This window comes from Durio zibethinus, chromosome 4, assembly GCF_047325235.1.
Source record: "Durio zibethinus cultivar Kanyao isolate XHJ-2024 chromosome 4, ASM4732523v1, whole genome shotgun sequence".
NCBI lineage: Eukaryota > Viridiplantae > Streptophyta > Magnoliopsida > Malvales > Malvaceae > Durio > Durio zibethinus.
The window spans coordinates 2,420,435-2,438,135 of NC_143165.1; the positions used below are offsets into that span (position 1 = coordinate 2,420,435).

The 17,701-nt window shown below is 26.8% G+C and overlaps 1 protein-coding gene across 1 annotated transcript; it reads left to right on the forward strand.

Annotated features, from left to right (window-relative positions):
- Nucleotides 1–11,767: 11,767 nt before the first annotated feature.
- LOC111287915 (serine hydroxymethyltransferase 4) lies at nucleotides 11,768–14,784 on the forward strand. Its single transcript, XM_022878612.2, has 4 exons — nucleotides 11,768–12,498; nucleotides 13,269–13,659; nucleotides 13,745–13,846; nucleotides 14,230–14,784. Exons 1-4 carry the CDS (start codon nucleotides 11,821–11,823, stop codon nucleotides 14,472–14,474), a joined length of 1,416 nt encoding a protein of 471 aa, XP_022734347.1. The 5' UTR covers nucleotides 11,768–11,820; the 3' UTR covers nucleotides 14,475–14,784.
- The last annotated feature ends 2,917 nt before the right edge of the window (nucleotides 14,785–17,701 follow it).

Below are 17,701 nucleotides of genomic sequence, written 5' to 3' on the forward strand. Positions count from 1 at the left end.
GTACATGTTATGTGTTGTTATAATGCAAAAAAAGAATAAGAATCAATTGATTACATAAATTTATGTTGATTTTAATTTTTTTTATTATTTAAAAAAATAAAAATTTATTTAAGAAAAAAAAACTTAAGTTTAACCCAAATACAAAAAAGTAAAAAATTATCAAATCCAAGTAGATTGTCTTTACCTTTACTCACCTAGATAAGTTATTTCAATAACTAAATTAATTTTATTTGTTAATTTTTGTGAGGTAAGGGTTTTTCAATAGCCTATTTTAAGGTAACCAACATTTAATTCAATCGATTATGCTTCAAGAATTGATTTTGTTTAGATTTCAATTGTTTGAGCTTTGAAATTTTGAAATATTAGTTATTGGTTTTTTGTTAAATTTGTGTAAGGTGAATAATATGGTAAATAATATATACCCATATTTTGGGTTTTATTGTTCTTCATAGTTAACCATTTTGTAATTAAAGATTTTTTATTATTTTTCAAAGTTAGGCATAATTTGATTTAAGATTTTATATGGTTCTTCATTTTGGGATTCTATTATTACTTTTAATTGCTTAAATTTATAGTTAAAGTTTTTGTTATTGTTCTTAATTACTCAAATTTATATTTAAGGTTTTTTGTTGTTATTCTTAATTGTTCAAATTTATAGTTGAGGTTTTTATTTTATTTTCAAAGTATCTTGTATTTAGATTTATTTATTTAGTTAAAAAATCATATATATATATATTAATTTTTGTATAATTATCATAAATTTTTTTATATATGATGATTTTTTTTATTTATTTTATTAATAATAAATATTTAAACGATAAATGATACATTTATTAGCAAAAAAAGAAATATTTTATTTGATTGCTATTTTTATTTATAAAATATCATCAATTAAGGTATTTGATTTTTTTTAGTAATAAAAATTGATAAAAAAATTATTTAAAAAATCAATTAATGCATTTGTCACTTTTTGATATCATGAAAAAAATTTAAAATGTTCTTTTAATTTATTTATAAAATGATTATTTAAGGTTTTTTTTTTTTAAATGTCTTAAATAATCTTTTTATTTTTTATATTATGTATTATTTAATAATTATCCTTTAATTTATACAAAGATTATTTAATGTGCTTCTGTACAGAAAATACCTTAAATAATCATTTTATAAAAATATTAACTCTAAACCCTAAAATAAAAAAAAATATTTAAGATATTTTTTGTATAGAAACACCTTAAATAATCATTTTATAAAAATATAAAATGATTATTTAATACTTTTTTATACAAAAAAGCCTTAAATAATTCATTTATATTTTTATAAAAAAATTATTTAAGGCATTTTCTATATAGAGAATTATGATATTAGATTCAATTCTCATTATATGTGAATTTGATTATTTAGTTAAGTTATAATTTATTAGTTGATTGATTTAGTTTGTTAGTTGATTATTCAATAATTGTAATTGGATTATGATATAATACTTTGATCATTCAATTGATTAAATGCATATAATACTTGATTATAATTATAATTTTGAAAAAAATTATAAATTTATTAACTAATATGATACTTATCCTTAATATTATTAACTTTAAATAATGATACATGACTGATAAACCTTACTTTAAGTATTAAATTAATTAATAAATTTATAATTTAAATACCACATTAAATATTTTTTAAATTTAAATATTACATTAAATATTTTATTATAATTCATATGAGGTATATTAGTGACATTATACCTTATACCTTATATAACTACCCAATTTAGAAAACATTAGAACGAAATAGAATATTAATTTTATCAAGGTTCATTGATTTAAAATAAAAAAAATAAAAAGAAATTATTCTCTCTGTCTCAAAATATTTATCATGTATTAATTTTCATAAACTTTAAAAAGAAGCTTTTACTTTAATATATTTAATATTAAATTTTTACAAAAATTTTATAAAACTAAAGCTTCATTATTTTTAATGTCAAAAAGTAAAAAAAAAATCATAAAAGCTAATTTTAAAATATAAAAAAGTAAGAGTTTTAAATGCTTAAAAACAAATAGGATATAATTTTGGGATATCTTAAAAAAGAAATATGGACAAAAAAATAGGTCAGAGGAAGTAATAAATATGAAAATTATTAAATCCATTTTTGTTTTAAATCTATATATATATATATATATTGTAAAATGGGTCATAGTGTGAGGTTAAAGAAAAAAATTGTATATATTAAATTTTAAATTTATTAAATATTATCTTTTAAAAGTGATTATATAATTTAATTGAAATAAAGTTATTTTTAATGCATGTTTCCTTGTAGGAAATTAACCATCAAACAAATGATAATCAACTTATCAACTTGGACTGCAACAAAGTACCCCCAATTCCTAGAACTCTAAAACTAAAGAAAAAAATTGAGAGATTATATTGGAAGCTATGCTTGTCTATGGTGAATAGTAAGAATTGCATGAGTATTTACAAGTTGAATTTCCAAATTTGACATTCCTGTTGGGAAAATATGTCGGAAGCAAATGTTAAACATCTAGACATGGTGAAATCCCAAAAGAATCTTGGTAATTTCCTATATTTTACTAGCTTGGCTAACTTCCTTGGTCATATTAAGAGATGTGGCATGGTAATTTTTCTTTGAAAAAAAAACAGTTATTGACATAAATAAAAATTATAATTATAATCAAATAATTTTTAATATTTATCAATAAGAAAAATTAATAAACAAATCAATACTTAATTGAAAAAAATCCACACTTGATGTCGCTTAAATCAAGTGTGGATTTATACTTATTATAAATCCACACTTGATTTATAATAATTAGGTTTTTCATTTTTTTTCCTTTCACAATAAGCCAATTAGCCATAAAATATGACAATTCCTAAAAAATGTAGACTCGATTCAAAGAGAGATAGAATCGAGAAATGATAACTTTAAGTTGGATCAAGCTTTGTTTTTTGTAAGGACTGGGGGAGGGGTGTTGGTGTCTGAAAGCCAAATAAGTACACACAGAAAAGTGGTCTTTTGTACTTGTTGAAGTTCACTATACAATACAATCACCCTAAAGATTGTTTGTCTTGAAAGATGATAATATTATATAATTAAAAATATTATGAAAAAATATATAAAAGTTATGTGATTTAAAATTTTGAAAAAAATAATATATAAATTTAATAAAAATAAAACATATATTTTATATTTATATGTTAACATAAATTATAATATGATAATTTTTATATTTTATATATATTTAATATGAAATTATAAAATTTATATATATAAGTTGTAAAATCTATATAAAACAGTTTTTATTATTAAAAACCAAATTTACTTAGTCATCTATTCATTAAAACAATTCAATTTTATTAAAATCTTATTTTTTCTCTTTAAAAATATTAAAAATTAGAATTCGAATTTTTCATTGCTTCCGAACTTTCAAAACAAGTCAAGGAAACTTTCATTTTTTTCGAGCTTTCTCCTAATGCTTGGAAATTCCTATAATTCCATTTTGCTTTTAATCTTCCTTTGCTCTTTGGGAATTTATTTTTTTTCATTTTTTCAAATTAAAGGAATGTTTGGATCTAATTAGAGTACTTTTTGGTGTCAATCCCACATCAGAGATAAATGAATGAAGCTCAGATATTGGAAAATAGGATGATAGAGTGGGACCCTTATGCTTAAAACAGCTTAGATCCAACTTGGGTGTAGTATTAAAAAAAAAAAAAAAAGCTTGCCTCGGTTCTGATTTGATAAAACAATCGATATATAATTTGAAAGTACCAGTGAGAAAATGTCAAAAGTAGTCGGTGGGGTGAATATTGCCTTTGCTTGTAAGGCTATTATAGGGCTATTTTAAATATTGAATTTTAAATACTGATAAGGAATGAAAAATTTTGTATACAAGTGGTAAAAAAATTATTTATGTTTAATTATATGATATAATTTTTATACCATATTACGGTGGAAATATTTTTAAAATATAAAAATAATTTAATTAATTAAAAATTTAAACATAATGTCATAATGTACAAATTAGTGAATTTATCGTAAAATATAAATTAGAAAAGTTGTCATCAATTTTTTTTTGTTTGTGTGATTGATCATAAGATAGAATCTATTTTATTTAAATAAGAGTTTTAAAATTGATTTAGAGATTTTTAAATAATCTATTCTAATCCACAAAAATTAGATTTTAAATTCAAAATACCGTTATACGTAAAAAAAATTATAGCACCCTTACAATGCCTATTCAAATGAAGGTACTAGTTTAATTTTAAATTATTTAAGTTTTAATCATATTTATAATTTATCAAAATATTTAATATTAAAAATTAATTTTAAAATTACTCTAATAGTTTGGTAGTAATTTAAGATAATTCTCTTATTTTACGAGTATTCATAAAGACTAGTATCTCACTATGAAGAAGCTCCATTGTCAAATTCATTAATATATTTTTATTCAAAAAAATAATTAGTAAAATTTTTAAATAGTTTGATAAGATTTACTTTGATGCAGATCTCTCAATAATTTGGTGAGATTTTTTTGTAAATTTATTTTTAGAAAATGTATTAAATTTTCTAATAGTTTAATAAAATTTAATTTAAAATGCAAATTTTCCAATAATTTAGTGGGATCAAAACAAAATATTTTATTAATAATAAATTTTTTTATTATTATCGATTTACAAAATTATTCAATAGTTTGGTAAAATTTATAAAAAAATTTAAATTCATGAAAAATCTTTCAATTGTTTGGTAAGATTCATGAATTTATTTTAAAAATATTTTTTAGATTTTTTTATAAAATAAATAAATAAAATGAAATTCATAAAGACAATTAAAAATAATAATAAATCGTTCAATTTAAAAAAATAATAATAATAATAAATAAAATAAAAGAAAATTTATAAATCAAATAAATAAAAATGAAAACAAAAAATAAAATGAAAAAAGTAAAATGAATACCTGCGAATTGAGCAGTTTGAATAAACGGGTTATACGCGAGTCTCGCTTAGATTCATGCAAGTCTAAGCCTTTTCAAAACGATGTCTTTTTGGATGGATATAAGAGGTAAGGTCTTTTGTTTTTTCTTAGACCTACTCATGCCTTATCTCTCTCTCTAAAAACCTTCTCATTGCCTTCTCTCTAGCCACCAATTGAGAAATTCAAAAATTTTCAAATCCTAATCAAAAATGCAAATTTTGACACTGAAAAATTCAGTAGGTTATCGAAAATTTCAAACAAACCTAGAAACTACTATTCAAGATTCTTTAACCATCGTGAATATTGTCGAAAACTTCAAAGGCTTATAGAAAAATTCATTAAAAAAATCCAAAAAACCCAATTTTTCCTAGAAATTCCAATAAAAACTAGAAAAACTCCAACAAATCAAAAAAAATGAAATTATCCCTAAAAGTTTAAATCACAAGTTAACAAAAAAAAAAAAAAAACACAATACAAAGCTAAATCAAAACCCATAATTACGAAAGAACTTTCAAAAAAATCCTAAAAAACCTAGAGAATCTAGAGATAACTCAAATCCAAAATTTTAAAATTTCTAAATATTCACAAACAATTTCCATCAACCCAAACTAGAATCTTTGAAAAAAATCAAAACCTACAAAAACCCAATTTATCCCAAATTCCAAAAATTTTAGCATAAAAAAAAAAACCTAATACCTACTAAAAAAAACTCATCCAAATCCAAAGTTTTCCCCCATTCCTCTCATTTGTGGTTTTGGTTCATTTTATTGGGATTCAATCCCTCTAATCTTGGAAATATTTCCACATGAATTGGGACTTTTATTGTTATTTTATTTTTGTGAATTTGATTGTGCATAAATCAAGCCCAAAAGGATCAAATCCAAGATTTTCAAACTTTTTTTTTCATTTTTTGATTTCTTTTTTTTTATTTGAACTTTTTTTAAAAAACAGTTAAAATTAAACAAATAAAATAATAATAACAAATAAATCAAATTAATATTAATATTAAAATTTTTCTCATTGGTTCCGAAGCTTCAATTATATCTAATTTCGGTCAAAGCCCATTTTCGTCTCGAAAAAATTTCTGACAAAATGAGGTATCTATACATCAGAGAAATTATATTAAACTATTTAAATAGCTTAAAAAAAATTCATAATCAATAGTATTGATCCTAAAACTTAAAAAATCAAAGCAAGATAATTCACTATAAAAACAATTGATTACCTTAATAAGAGCAATCAATTACCATGTATTAACCGAAAGAGCAGTCGATTCCTTATACTAAAGGGATCAACTGCAATGAATTTCAAAAAAGCAACAAGGTTTTGATACAAAATTTTAAAAAATAGTTGTTTATCTATCTTAGGCAATTAACTGTTAATCAACTACTTTATGAATTGTTTTAAGTTTTGAGTAATCTAAAATTAAAAAGAAAAAAGTCAATTATCATAAGTTAGTAATTGACTACTCTACTTTGTGGAGCGTTTTGAAAACAAAAAATACAAAGAAATAGTTGATTATCTTATGAAAGAAATCAATTGTTCTCATTAAAAAATGAGTATTCAAATAAATTAATATAACTTTAATTTATTCAAAAAGATTTTTTTAATTAAAGGAATTAATATTTAATTGAAACAACACAATTAAAGAATTATAATATTAGGATTTGATTTCTATAAATAGAGATTGAAAGTGTTCATTTGGATATATTCAAGAATTGATAATTCATAAACTCTCTTTCATAAATAAAATAAAGTTACTTTGATATTATTTTTACAAAAATTAATGTTCAAAGTTTGATATTTTATTTTCATCAAGAGATATTTAGTGGTTTGATAACACAAGTGCAAAGTGAAATTAAACAATGTTTTATTGTATCTTGGAGGTATTTCGATTATATTCTTTTTTGCATACTATAACTATTCGGGACGAAATAAGTCATAAGAAAAGTGACATTTACAACGCGCCTTAAAGTTATTTTCTTATTCTTAAAAGATTTCATCTTAAGTTCTACCAAAACTTGAAATGGAAGACTACAACTTAAGATACAAGAAGCAGATCATCATCAATATGATAAAGAAAATCTTAATTTTTGTCACATTATTCATGTCTATTTAATATATTTTACATGTGTAAAATATATGAGACATATATTAATTAAACCATACCACATGAAAATATATAAAACATATGAAAGACATAAACACGTTTAACATTAAATACGTTTTTTTATATTCTTATTAACTTATAATTTAATATAAATTAGTATAATTTTATATATTATAATTTATTTTAAACCATAATCATGTCTAATCATGTCAAGTTAATTATATTATGTTAAATAGATTAATTTTAAAAGTGTTTGTCATATTGTGTTGTGTATAACATATACAACAAACTTGTTATATTTATATTTAAAATTTTATCACATTTAATAATTTATGTCGTGTTTTCAAAAAAAATTATATATCTTATATTATCTCGTATTTAACACAATATATAACTTTCAATTCACAAATTACCAAAAATAGATGTGGATCTCAAGATTGCCGTAAAGACATAAACTTATTACTATGATAACCATTCTATTTTTTCAAATTTGAGATCATATTCTATTTTATGGACTTGTAAACATACCATTAATGTTAATAAAGGGTCATAAATCAGAACTAGGAAGTAGATATTGAAAATTATCCTCTTGCTAGGAAAACAAATAAAACAAGACATGTCAATTTGTAAAGTTCAAATCTAAAAGACTATAAAATCAGACAAAGGATCAAGTGAGTCAATTTTGCCATTGATGAGTTAGGATTAGGGTGAAATTTGTTATTATACTATTATTAAATATTAAATTTTGCTAACATATTTTGATTTTATTAAATTTTGTCACCGTATTTTTTATTTTTTATTGATTTTTGAATAAAATCAATAAAATTCTAATATTTAATGAAATATTTTATTGATACAAATAACAAATATTGTCAATATACATTCAATTTCATTAATTTTTGGACAAAATAGTAACATAATTAGAATACTTCACAAAATTTTTCTTAAAGCAAATAAAAATTTTCATAAATTTGGGTACATTAGGTTTTAAAATCAATAAAATTAAAGGCACATACTTAAAACATAGTATCAAAATTCAATATTAATATATAGTATAATAATAACATTAATTCTGATGATATAACGTTATCTTATTTTGTATTTTTTGCATTCTGAATTCACTTGTTACTTTTTTACTTCAAGTCTTTTATTAACCCTTTATTTTATTTTGCATAAATCTAATTTTAAATTCATTGTCTCAAAGTTAAAAAATTTAAAGACGAAATAATTTGATTAATTTCTTATTTAACATGTATCATAGTTGGACATTTGTGAAACCTCATTTTATTAATCATAATTCTTTTTTTAATGTTTCTTTTGTTTAGTGCAATCTTTACGGGCTGTTGTTGGGAATTGAAGTTTATTAAAAGTTTGTTTAAGTACCCAACATCTAACGTAATTATATTATACAATTAATCAACGACGCAGTAGTTAATGAATTTGATTTTTTTAAAATAAAATGTCGATTTTAAATTTTATAAATAAAAAAATAAATATTAAAAAATTTAATTTTTTTATAAAATTTAATGTGATTTGATTTTGAATTAAGTAAAATTTAAAATAATTAAAAAATTTTAAAAGGTCTCATAAAAAAAATTATATTATACAAATTTTTAATAAGAAAAATAAATGTACATGGGGGTTGGTCGCAGATCTATATCGAAGTTTGAGCCCCCCAATGTGCAGGAAACCTGACAAAAACATAGATTCTATTTCTATATTTTTGTAGAAAACCAAAAATAAGTTTATAAGACCCGTACTCGTAGCTGGTGAAGTAAGATTGACAACTTTTTTTTTTTTTTAATTTTAATTTATTTTTACTTTAATTTTATTTATTTAATTCATTTGATAAAGGTATTACATAAATAAATTTTTTTGAATTTGTAATCTTTAAAAAAATGATAAGCCTATATGTCATTGGATTTAATACTCGGTGATGATAACTTTCCTTGTTTAATGGCGACATTTTCCTAAGTCAACAAATTTTGAACCGATTGGAATAATGGAATTCCTGAAAGAAAATTAGAATAGTGTAAAATAATATGATATAAAATAGAAATAAAATGACAATCTTATTCATAAATTAATTTTATAAATATAAGCCAAGCAAAGTAGAAAATAATTTTTCTGCCTCTTAAGACTCGAACTCCTAGTTGGGTTGGTGAGGGTTGGTAATGCTTGACCATCATACTTAACATTAATGAATAAATAAATCCCATTACTATTCTTGGCACATTTGAAATTTCCATGGTCTCTTTGATTTTTTTTGTCATTATTTATCATATCAGATTCATTAATAAAATGGAAGTTGAAAAACTTTTCAGGGCAATGGTTGAAACCTGAAAGGTGCTTGCACAACATAACACCAACCCCCAAAAAGGTCAGTTTCCAGGAGAAAAGGGGTGCAGTGGAGGAAAGGAAAATGGTCGATTTTCAGGCGGGGGTTGGTGGTGGTGTTGAAATGACAAGTTGGCCACTCAACAACACCATTACCATTAGCCACCAAACCTGAGAGCAAATTGAGTGGAACTTTCCTACAGCTCCTAACGTTTACCAACCCTTGATAAATGGCGACATGTTGAGGACACATATGACCTACGTTATCATCCAGTTATTTTAGTGAGCCAGATATACATTTATGGACAAATTTTAATCGATGAGTTGCCATGTTTAACACATGTTAGGTGTTCTTACCAAAACTGATGATTTTGGTCACTTAAATAAATGGGTTTAGCTTCATTTGATCTGTTATATCGAATCTGGCTTTCGACCTTGTTTGATTACAATCCGTTTCTCTGCAATCCATTTTTAAGGCACTTTTCAGCTTTGTTGTGGGAGTAAGTAAATATTAAATCTGATAATTTGAAACAAGATATGGTGACATGATATAAAAATGATATAAATAAAAAATACGAAAATAATACGATTTAAAATTTTTAAAAAATATAAATAGATTTAATAAAATAAAAAAATTATACTTTAAATTTTTGTATTAACACGAATTATGACACGTAATTTTTATATAAAACATGATGTAAATATAATATTTTACACAATACGATAATATAAATTATCAAGTCTAGTAAATACTTATATCAAACACGATAAAATTTATTGTATTGAAAGCTCTTTTATAGTCTCTATTTTAATTCACATGATTGACCAATAATACTCTGAAATTCATATATGCATATTCATAGACATTAGCTATTTTATTTAAGTTATTTTTTAATTAAGTTTATGAGTTAAAATTATATCATAATTATAAATTTGTTTTTGGTAGGAAACTAGAATTAGATAAAGATCATAAAATAGTACGATACAAAGTTCTTCCTGTTGCATCATCGGCAAGCAAGTTCAAAATAAATTAGGAGGGTCTTGAAATAACACAAAAAGATTTTCATAACATTCATTCATAATTATAAAATTGAATCAAACTCATACATAGCGAGACTCGAATTCAATATTAAAAATTTTAGAATTCTTTTCTCCTGTTGAAACAAGATTTCATCAACTAGTTATGTCATTTATATTTTAATATTTTTTAGCATTTTTTTAAAAAATTATTTTTTTTTATAAAAAGGGCCATAGTTTAAGAATAATGAAAAAAATTACAAATGTTAAAATTTAATCACGAATCTACTATATATTATCTTTTAAAGATAGTTACATAAATCAATTAAGCAATTTTTATATTCACAAAATACTCTTTTTAAGTACCTTGTTTCATAAAAGAAAACAATCCTATTTATATGGATTTATTATTAAGTCCATTGTGATACTAGCTAGTAGTATTTAATTTGGACAAAAATAATAATATGTTAATAATATCATTGATATATCTCAATGCATATGTTTATTGCTTCATTCATATTTTAAAACATTAATTTAATTTTTCAATAATCATATTAGGAAGTTTTAGGTATAAATTTTAAGTAATTATGAGTTTTTTTTTTAGAATAATAATTATGAGTACCTTAAAAACTATTCTCTTAACTATTTAAACTTGAGACTTTTTTATAAGAGAAAAACTTAAGATCGTTTTTCTTTTTCACAATCTTAAATAATTTCCAGTCATTTGATTTTTTTAATATTTTGAATTATGAATGGATTTGAACTCATAAATTTTTAATTTTAATATCACTGAATTAATATCTCATTGATTAGTGGTTTACTCACCTTTTTAATGTCTTTTAACCACTCTCATATTAAAAGATTAGGATGTAAATGATCAATCTACTCTTAAATTTCTTAAATTTTGCTCCATAAATGCTTGCATTCAACCCTTTCATTCTTAAGTCAAATATTAATAGTTTAATATTTTGATAAATAACTTATGAATCTAATTAAAAATTTAAAAATTTTACTTTATACTACATTGTGTAAAATAAAATATAGTATTAATTTACATATATGTAAAATTCATTTATTTTTTAAATAATTTTATTTATATTTTAATCTCAAATTTGATAAAATTTTATTAAAAAAATTTTAAAATATAAAAAATCCAACAACCACCTAAAACCCATCCATTAAAATAAAATAAGATAAAGTGTATAAAAAAAAAAGAAATAAAATGAAAGGAAAAGAAAAGGTCATCAAACTACTTCCACCAACCTCATCAAATTCTTTTATAAATCCCAAAAATCTTCAATCGCTTCCCACCTGTCCTCACCATTTTCCCCATTTGCCACTCTTCTTTTCTCCTCCTTCAAAAAACATGGATGCAGTTAGCACTTGGGGCAACTCCTCCCTGGAATCCGTCGACCCCGAAATCCACGACCTCATCGAGAAGGAGAAACGTCGCCAATGCCGCGGCATCGAGCTCATCGCTTCAGAAAACTTCACTTCGTTCGCCGTAATTGAAGCCCTCGGCAGTGCTCTCACCAATAAATACTCCGAGGGCATGCCCGGGAACCGTTATTACGGAGGCAATGAGTTCATTGATGAGATCGAGAATCTCTGTAGAGCTCGTGCTCTACAGGCTTTTCATCTCGATCCCACCCAGTGGGGTGTCAATGTACAGCCTTACTCTGGTTCACCGGCAAACTTTGCCGCTTACACGGCTGTTCTCCAACCCCATGACAGGATCATGGGGCTGGATTTACCCTCTGGCGGTCACTTGACTCACGGGTATTATACCTCCGGAGGGAAGAAGATTTCTGCTACTTCTATTTACTTTGAGAGTTTGCCTTATAAGGTGAACTCGAGTACTGGGTACATTGACTACGATAAGTTGGAAGAGAAGGCCATGGATTTCAGGCCCAAACTTATCATTTGCGGTGGGAGTGCGTATCCGAGGGACTGGGATTACGGCAGGTTCAGGGCCGTGGCGGATAAGTGTGGTGCTCTCTTATTGTGTGATATGGCTCACATTAGTGGCCTTGTTGCTGCTCAGGTATATTGTTTTACTTGGATCTTATTTAGTTTTCCTTTGACCCTGCATGCTATTGATTGTTGGGTTAGATCTGAGATTTTAGCTGGGATTTCAACTGTTGGTATTAAAAGTTTTCAGGATTGGATCTGGTGTTTGTGGGACTTAGAATGACTTTAGATTCTGGATTTGGGGTTTGAAAGTTATTTTTATCAGATTATTATTTTGATCTGAGCCCTTCGTATTATAATCATAATTTATAAAATGACTTCTAGGATCAGAATATGGGTTCATTTTCTGTCTTTTAATGCACATGCGGTGGTACAAATGAGTTCAACTTAGTACTTTTTTTTCTCCTGTTTTGGGGTGTAAAATTTAAGCTGTCTTGGAGATCAAATGATGGAAAGGATTTTATAAATGAAATGTATTTTAATAAATATGAATCAGATCTGAGAAGTCTTAGTGGGGTTGGTTTGATTTGGTTCTGAAAAGTCTTTTGGCTGTAATAATGCATATGGGTGAGGAAAATGTGAGTGGATCTGAATATGACTTCTCATCAAATTGTTTGTTTTGTTCTCCAAAGTTTTCTTTTGAAATGCAAAATTTCATTTATGAAGTTGCTTAGATTTGAAGAATTACTAAATTTCATTTCTAAACTTTTTCCAATCAATATGTCAGCATTATTAGATTCCTTTGTGTAATAGTTCTGGTTGTGGAATTTGGGCCTTTTCTTTTTCTTTTTTCCACTCATGGATTATTGATACTAGTTCTTACCGATTTTATTGTTGGAGTAGGAGGCGGCAAACCCTTTTGAGTTCTGTGACATAGTCACAACCACCACCCACAAGAGCTTGAGGGGTCCTAGGGCTGGTATGATATTCTACCGCAAGGGACCAAAGCCACCAAAGAAGGGCCAACCAGAAGGTGCAGTGTATGACTTCGAAGACAAGATCAACTTTGCTGTTTTCCCATCCCTTCAGGGTGGTCCCCACAATCACCAGATTGGTGCTCTTGCTGTTGCCTTGAAACAAGCCATGTCACCTGGATTCAAGGCTTATGCTAAACAAGTTAAGGCCAATGCCGTTGCCCTTGGAAACTACCTTATCAGCAAGGGATACCGGCTTGTTACTGGTGGAACTGAAAATCACCTTGTCCTTTGGGATCTCCGACCTCTTGGATTGACTGGTTTGTCAGTTGAATTACTTGGCCTGAGGGTTATTCAATAATTGCCTTTGATTCAATTCTGATCTTTTTATCATTGATCTTACAGGCAACAAGGTCGAGAAGCTTTGTGATCTGTGCAACATCACTGTCAACAAGAATGCTGTATTCGGTGACAGCAGTGCCTTGGCTCCTGGAGGAGTACGAATTGGTAAGACCTGCTGCATTGATCTAGAGTTACTTTGGATCCTCAAATTTTCTAGAGTTTTATACAAGGGAAATCAAGGATGCCAAATTTGCATGTAAATAACGACTTTAAACAGAAAAATAGCTTGGAATTACTGACACCTGAATTATCTTGTGCTTCAGTGAATGGGCATAGTGTAGAAACAGAAAGATAACTAATTACATTAGAAGTTGTTTTCTTTGCATCTTCTCTTTTATACCTCTATTGCTTTTTGTGAAGGAGTTCTCTTCAGCCGACTCCTTCGGTAGTGAGAGGATGACCCAACTCTTCCAAGTTTTGTCAAATTTTTATTAAAATTGCATGATTTAATTTGGGTGCCAACACTTGATGCAAGTTGCTCTTGACAGGTACGCCTGCCATGACTTCAAGAGGTTTGGTTGAGAAGGACTTTGAACAGATAGGAGAGTTCCTCCACCGTGCTGTGACCATCACGTTGAATATCCAAAAGCAGTATGGAAAGCTTTTGAAGGACTTCAATAAAGGTTTGGACAACAACAAGGATATTGAAGAGCTCAAGACCGATGTTGAGAAGTTTTCATCCTCATTTGAAATGCCTGGCTTCCAGATGTCTGAAATGAAGTACAAGGATTAGATCTAAATACCATTCATTCTTATTGCTGTCGTTATCAGCATCCGGGTATTTTGACAATTTGCTTCAGTTGATGTCCAATGAGTGGAAAAAAGAAAGGGAAAAGAAAATGAAACAAATGCTTCCATTTGTGGTTTTCATTGTCTTAGGTTAGTGGTGAATTAGATATGATTTTTAAGTTTTTGCTGTCCCTATCTTATAACTATACTTTGCATAACACTTATGTACCGATTTTACGTATCCTTTTTGGTTGCTGGAAATTGTGGTTTTAATTACCAATAAACGAGAGAAATATGGGTTTATCATTGGTAAATGGAATCCATTGTCTTTCATTTGCGTGGAAAAATATGTGGTTTCTTTGTCAGAGGTTGAGACTAGGCTTCACCAGAACCATATTGCCAAGATGCCAGTGTCTGTTCGCAGACAAAAATATCATTAAATGTAAATGAATTGCCTTGGCATTGAGGCATTTACAGGCATAATATAGAAAAAAAATGCGGGGAAGGTGCAGAAAGGCGTAAAAGCCTTCAATTTCATTTGATGATTAATAAAGCATTAATATTTTACCAATATCTGTTAGTTCAAGTAACAAGGAATTTGATTTTTTTTAAACAAGATTTTGGATTCGAGTTCAGTGAACGAAAAAAACAAATTTAGGAGAACTTGCTCCCCGAGGTTTAATTTGGCTCGACTTCGAATTAGTAGGAGCTTAAATGACTACAGGACATTAAGGGGTTCCGGACCAAAAAAAGCATCAATATTTTGTGACAGTTTCCTCTCTTCATGATCCTACATCGTTCTCCTGCTACTAAGTTCAAAAGAATGCACTCCGTCTAATATAATGCAGCGGTGATTTTCTTTCCCATGTTTTTATTTTCCCTATCCATGGCAAGAACTAAAAGTACAACATATATGACAAGGAAAAAGATCACTGTATTTAGTTGCTGCATGTGCAATTTTACACATAACAAACCAACCTCTCACTTCTATTTCAAGAGCAGCATTGGTCACATATGCTGCTTCATCTCCATGAAAGGCACTTGAGGATGAAGTATCAAAAACCCTTGGGGAAAATTCAATCAAATATCTTCTGGGCTTCAATTATACTATGGAGACTGAGAAAAAGAGAGCCAGAAAAGATGGTATGAATCAAACAAAACTGGATTCTACAAAAAAAAAAAAAAAAAAAGAGCAAGAAATTTCAAAGAAAAAATGGTAAGCCTTACTGATCATCTTTTGTGACCCTATAATATCTTTCAGCATGTTGCCGTTGACCAATTAATTGAGCATAACGTTCATCATGAGTATGGTTTGAGAAGCAAGGACATGAAACAAACAGTAAACTTCCATGCCTTTTCATTTCTTCAATGATGGTTGATAAAAAGTAATTTACACATTACCACTTTCCCCAACTTATTTTCCCACCACATCGAATGATCAGTCACCTTCTGAGCATCACTACATCGACCTCTTATTTCAAACTCAGCTTCACCGAATTGCATAAGAACCTGTTTTGGATGCAAAGGGGAAAAAGATCACGACATAATGAAATTTCGAAGAAAAAAAAAAACACACCTTCAGAACCTCTTCCTGCATCTAGTTGGATAGAGGGATTTTGGTTACAATGCTGCCGATTGGTTTATTAACCAAAGCTATGGTTGCGTCCTTGCATCCAATTCAATTACATATAAGAGTTTTCTATTCTGGGTAAGAATCTTTATTCTCATTTATTAAGCATTTTGCGAAGGGGACGGGAGTTTGTTAAACTAAAATTGTATTAAATTATACTGTATGGATAATCATTTATAGTTGGAATTTTGACACTGCATGTATTTTGCCTGGGAAGGCTGCAGTCATGCTGATATGTTCTGACAATAAGTATTGTCATCTGATGCCTATGATTCATTCTGGAATACCTCAAAGTATATAGGTTCTTCTTGTGGATTCCACAATTTTAAAAGCAATGTCTTTACATTAAGTCCTTTTTATTATTAACTACCTAAATTCTTGAATCCCTAAATCGGGATTGTGTATTTAGTTTTTAATATTTTGAGATAGTGCTCACAAATGAACAAGTTGGATTAGGGTTGGTAGTCCAACCCGTTTTCAACAACTTCTAACATAATATGATCTTGTAAGGTTAATTTTTTTTTTTTTAAAATCAAATTTTAAGTCGGATAAAGTAATATTAAAAAAAATCGAGATCAAATTGGGGTCAAATTTTTGATAAACTCGACTCGAATTAGCATATATAAAAAGTTTTATTTTAAATTAATTATTTAATTTTTTATTTATATATATTTATATAATTTTATATTTATATTAAAAAAATAATATTTTATTAATTTTAGATTAGGTTGGATCAATACGATTTATACAAATTAGATCGGATCGAGTTCAAATATAAAAAAAATAAAAAATTTTCTTAGGTTGGATCGGATTCGAGTATGAAAAAAATAAAAAAATTTTTCATATTCAATCAGATTCAAATTTTATAAAAATAAAATAAAATTAAATTCGAGATAAACAAAAATCCATCCCAACATGAACCGTTGCAATTGGTGGGATGCTGTCAAACACCCGGAAAACCAATATGATATTAGTTCTCAAGTGGTAAATGGTACTAATATTTTACCTTCCACCAAGTTTCTTGGTTTCAACTGGCCTAAAGCAGTAAGGTTGAAGACTTGAACACTTGCATTAGGAAATCTTATTAACGTTTGGGTATTGCAGCTTCCAAAGCCCAAGATAATTAGGCTGGGAAATTGGGAGTTATATCCTTTAGCCGAGGAGCAACTACAGTATGCAGCAACGGATGCTTTTGCTTCATGGCACCAATACCAGGAAACATTACAATTACAATATTTGCGTTTCAGAACAAATATTGTATTTTGTTGATTCAATATAATGTAATCAAGATTATTTGTTTGTCAAATCCTCCCAGTGCTTCTCATTTACCTTCATTTTGCTGAATGAGTTAATCATGGACTTTAGCTCAGTGACATATATAATAATAGCCTCTCTAGTATGGACGAGGACGAGTTGGGGTTTCAGCCTCGTGATTTTTACTTGGATTGAAATTTTATGAGCTCAGGAAACTGACTTCTTATTTTTATTTTTTTCTTTGTTTTTTTTCTTTATAATAAACTTTAAATTTCTTCTTCAGATCTGATTCCCTACTTATCACATGTTGAAGGTTTGCTTTAGTCAAAAACAGCTGCTATTGTACT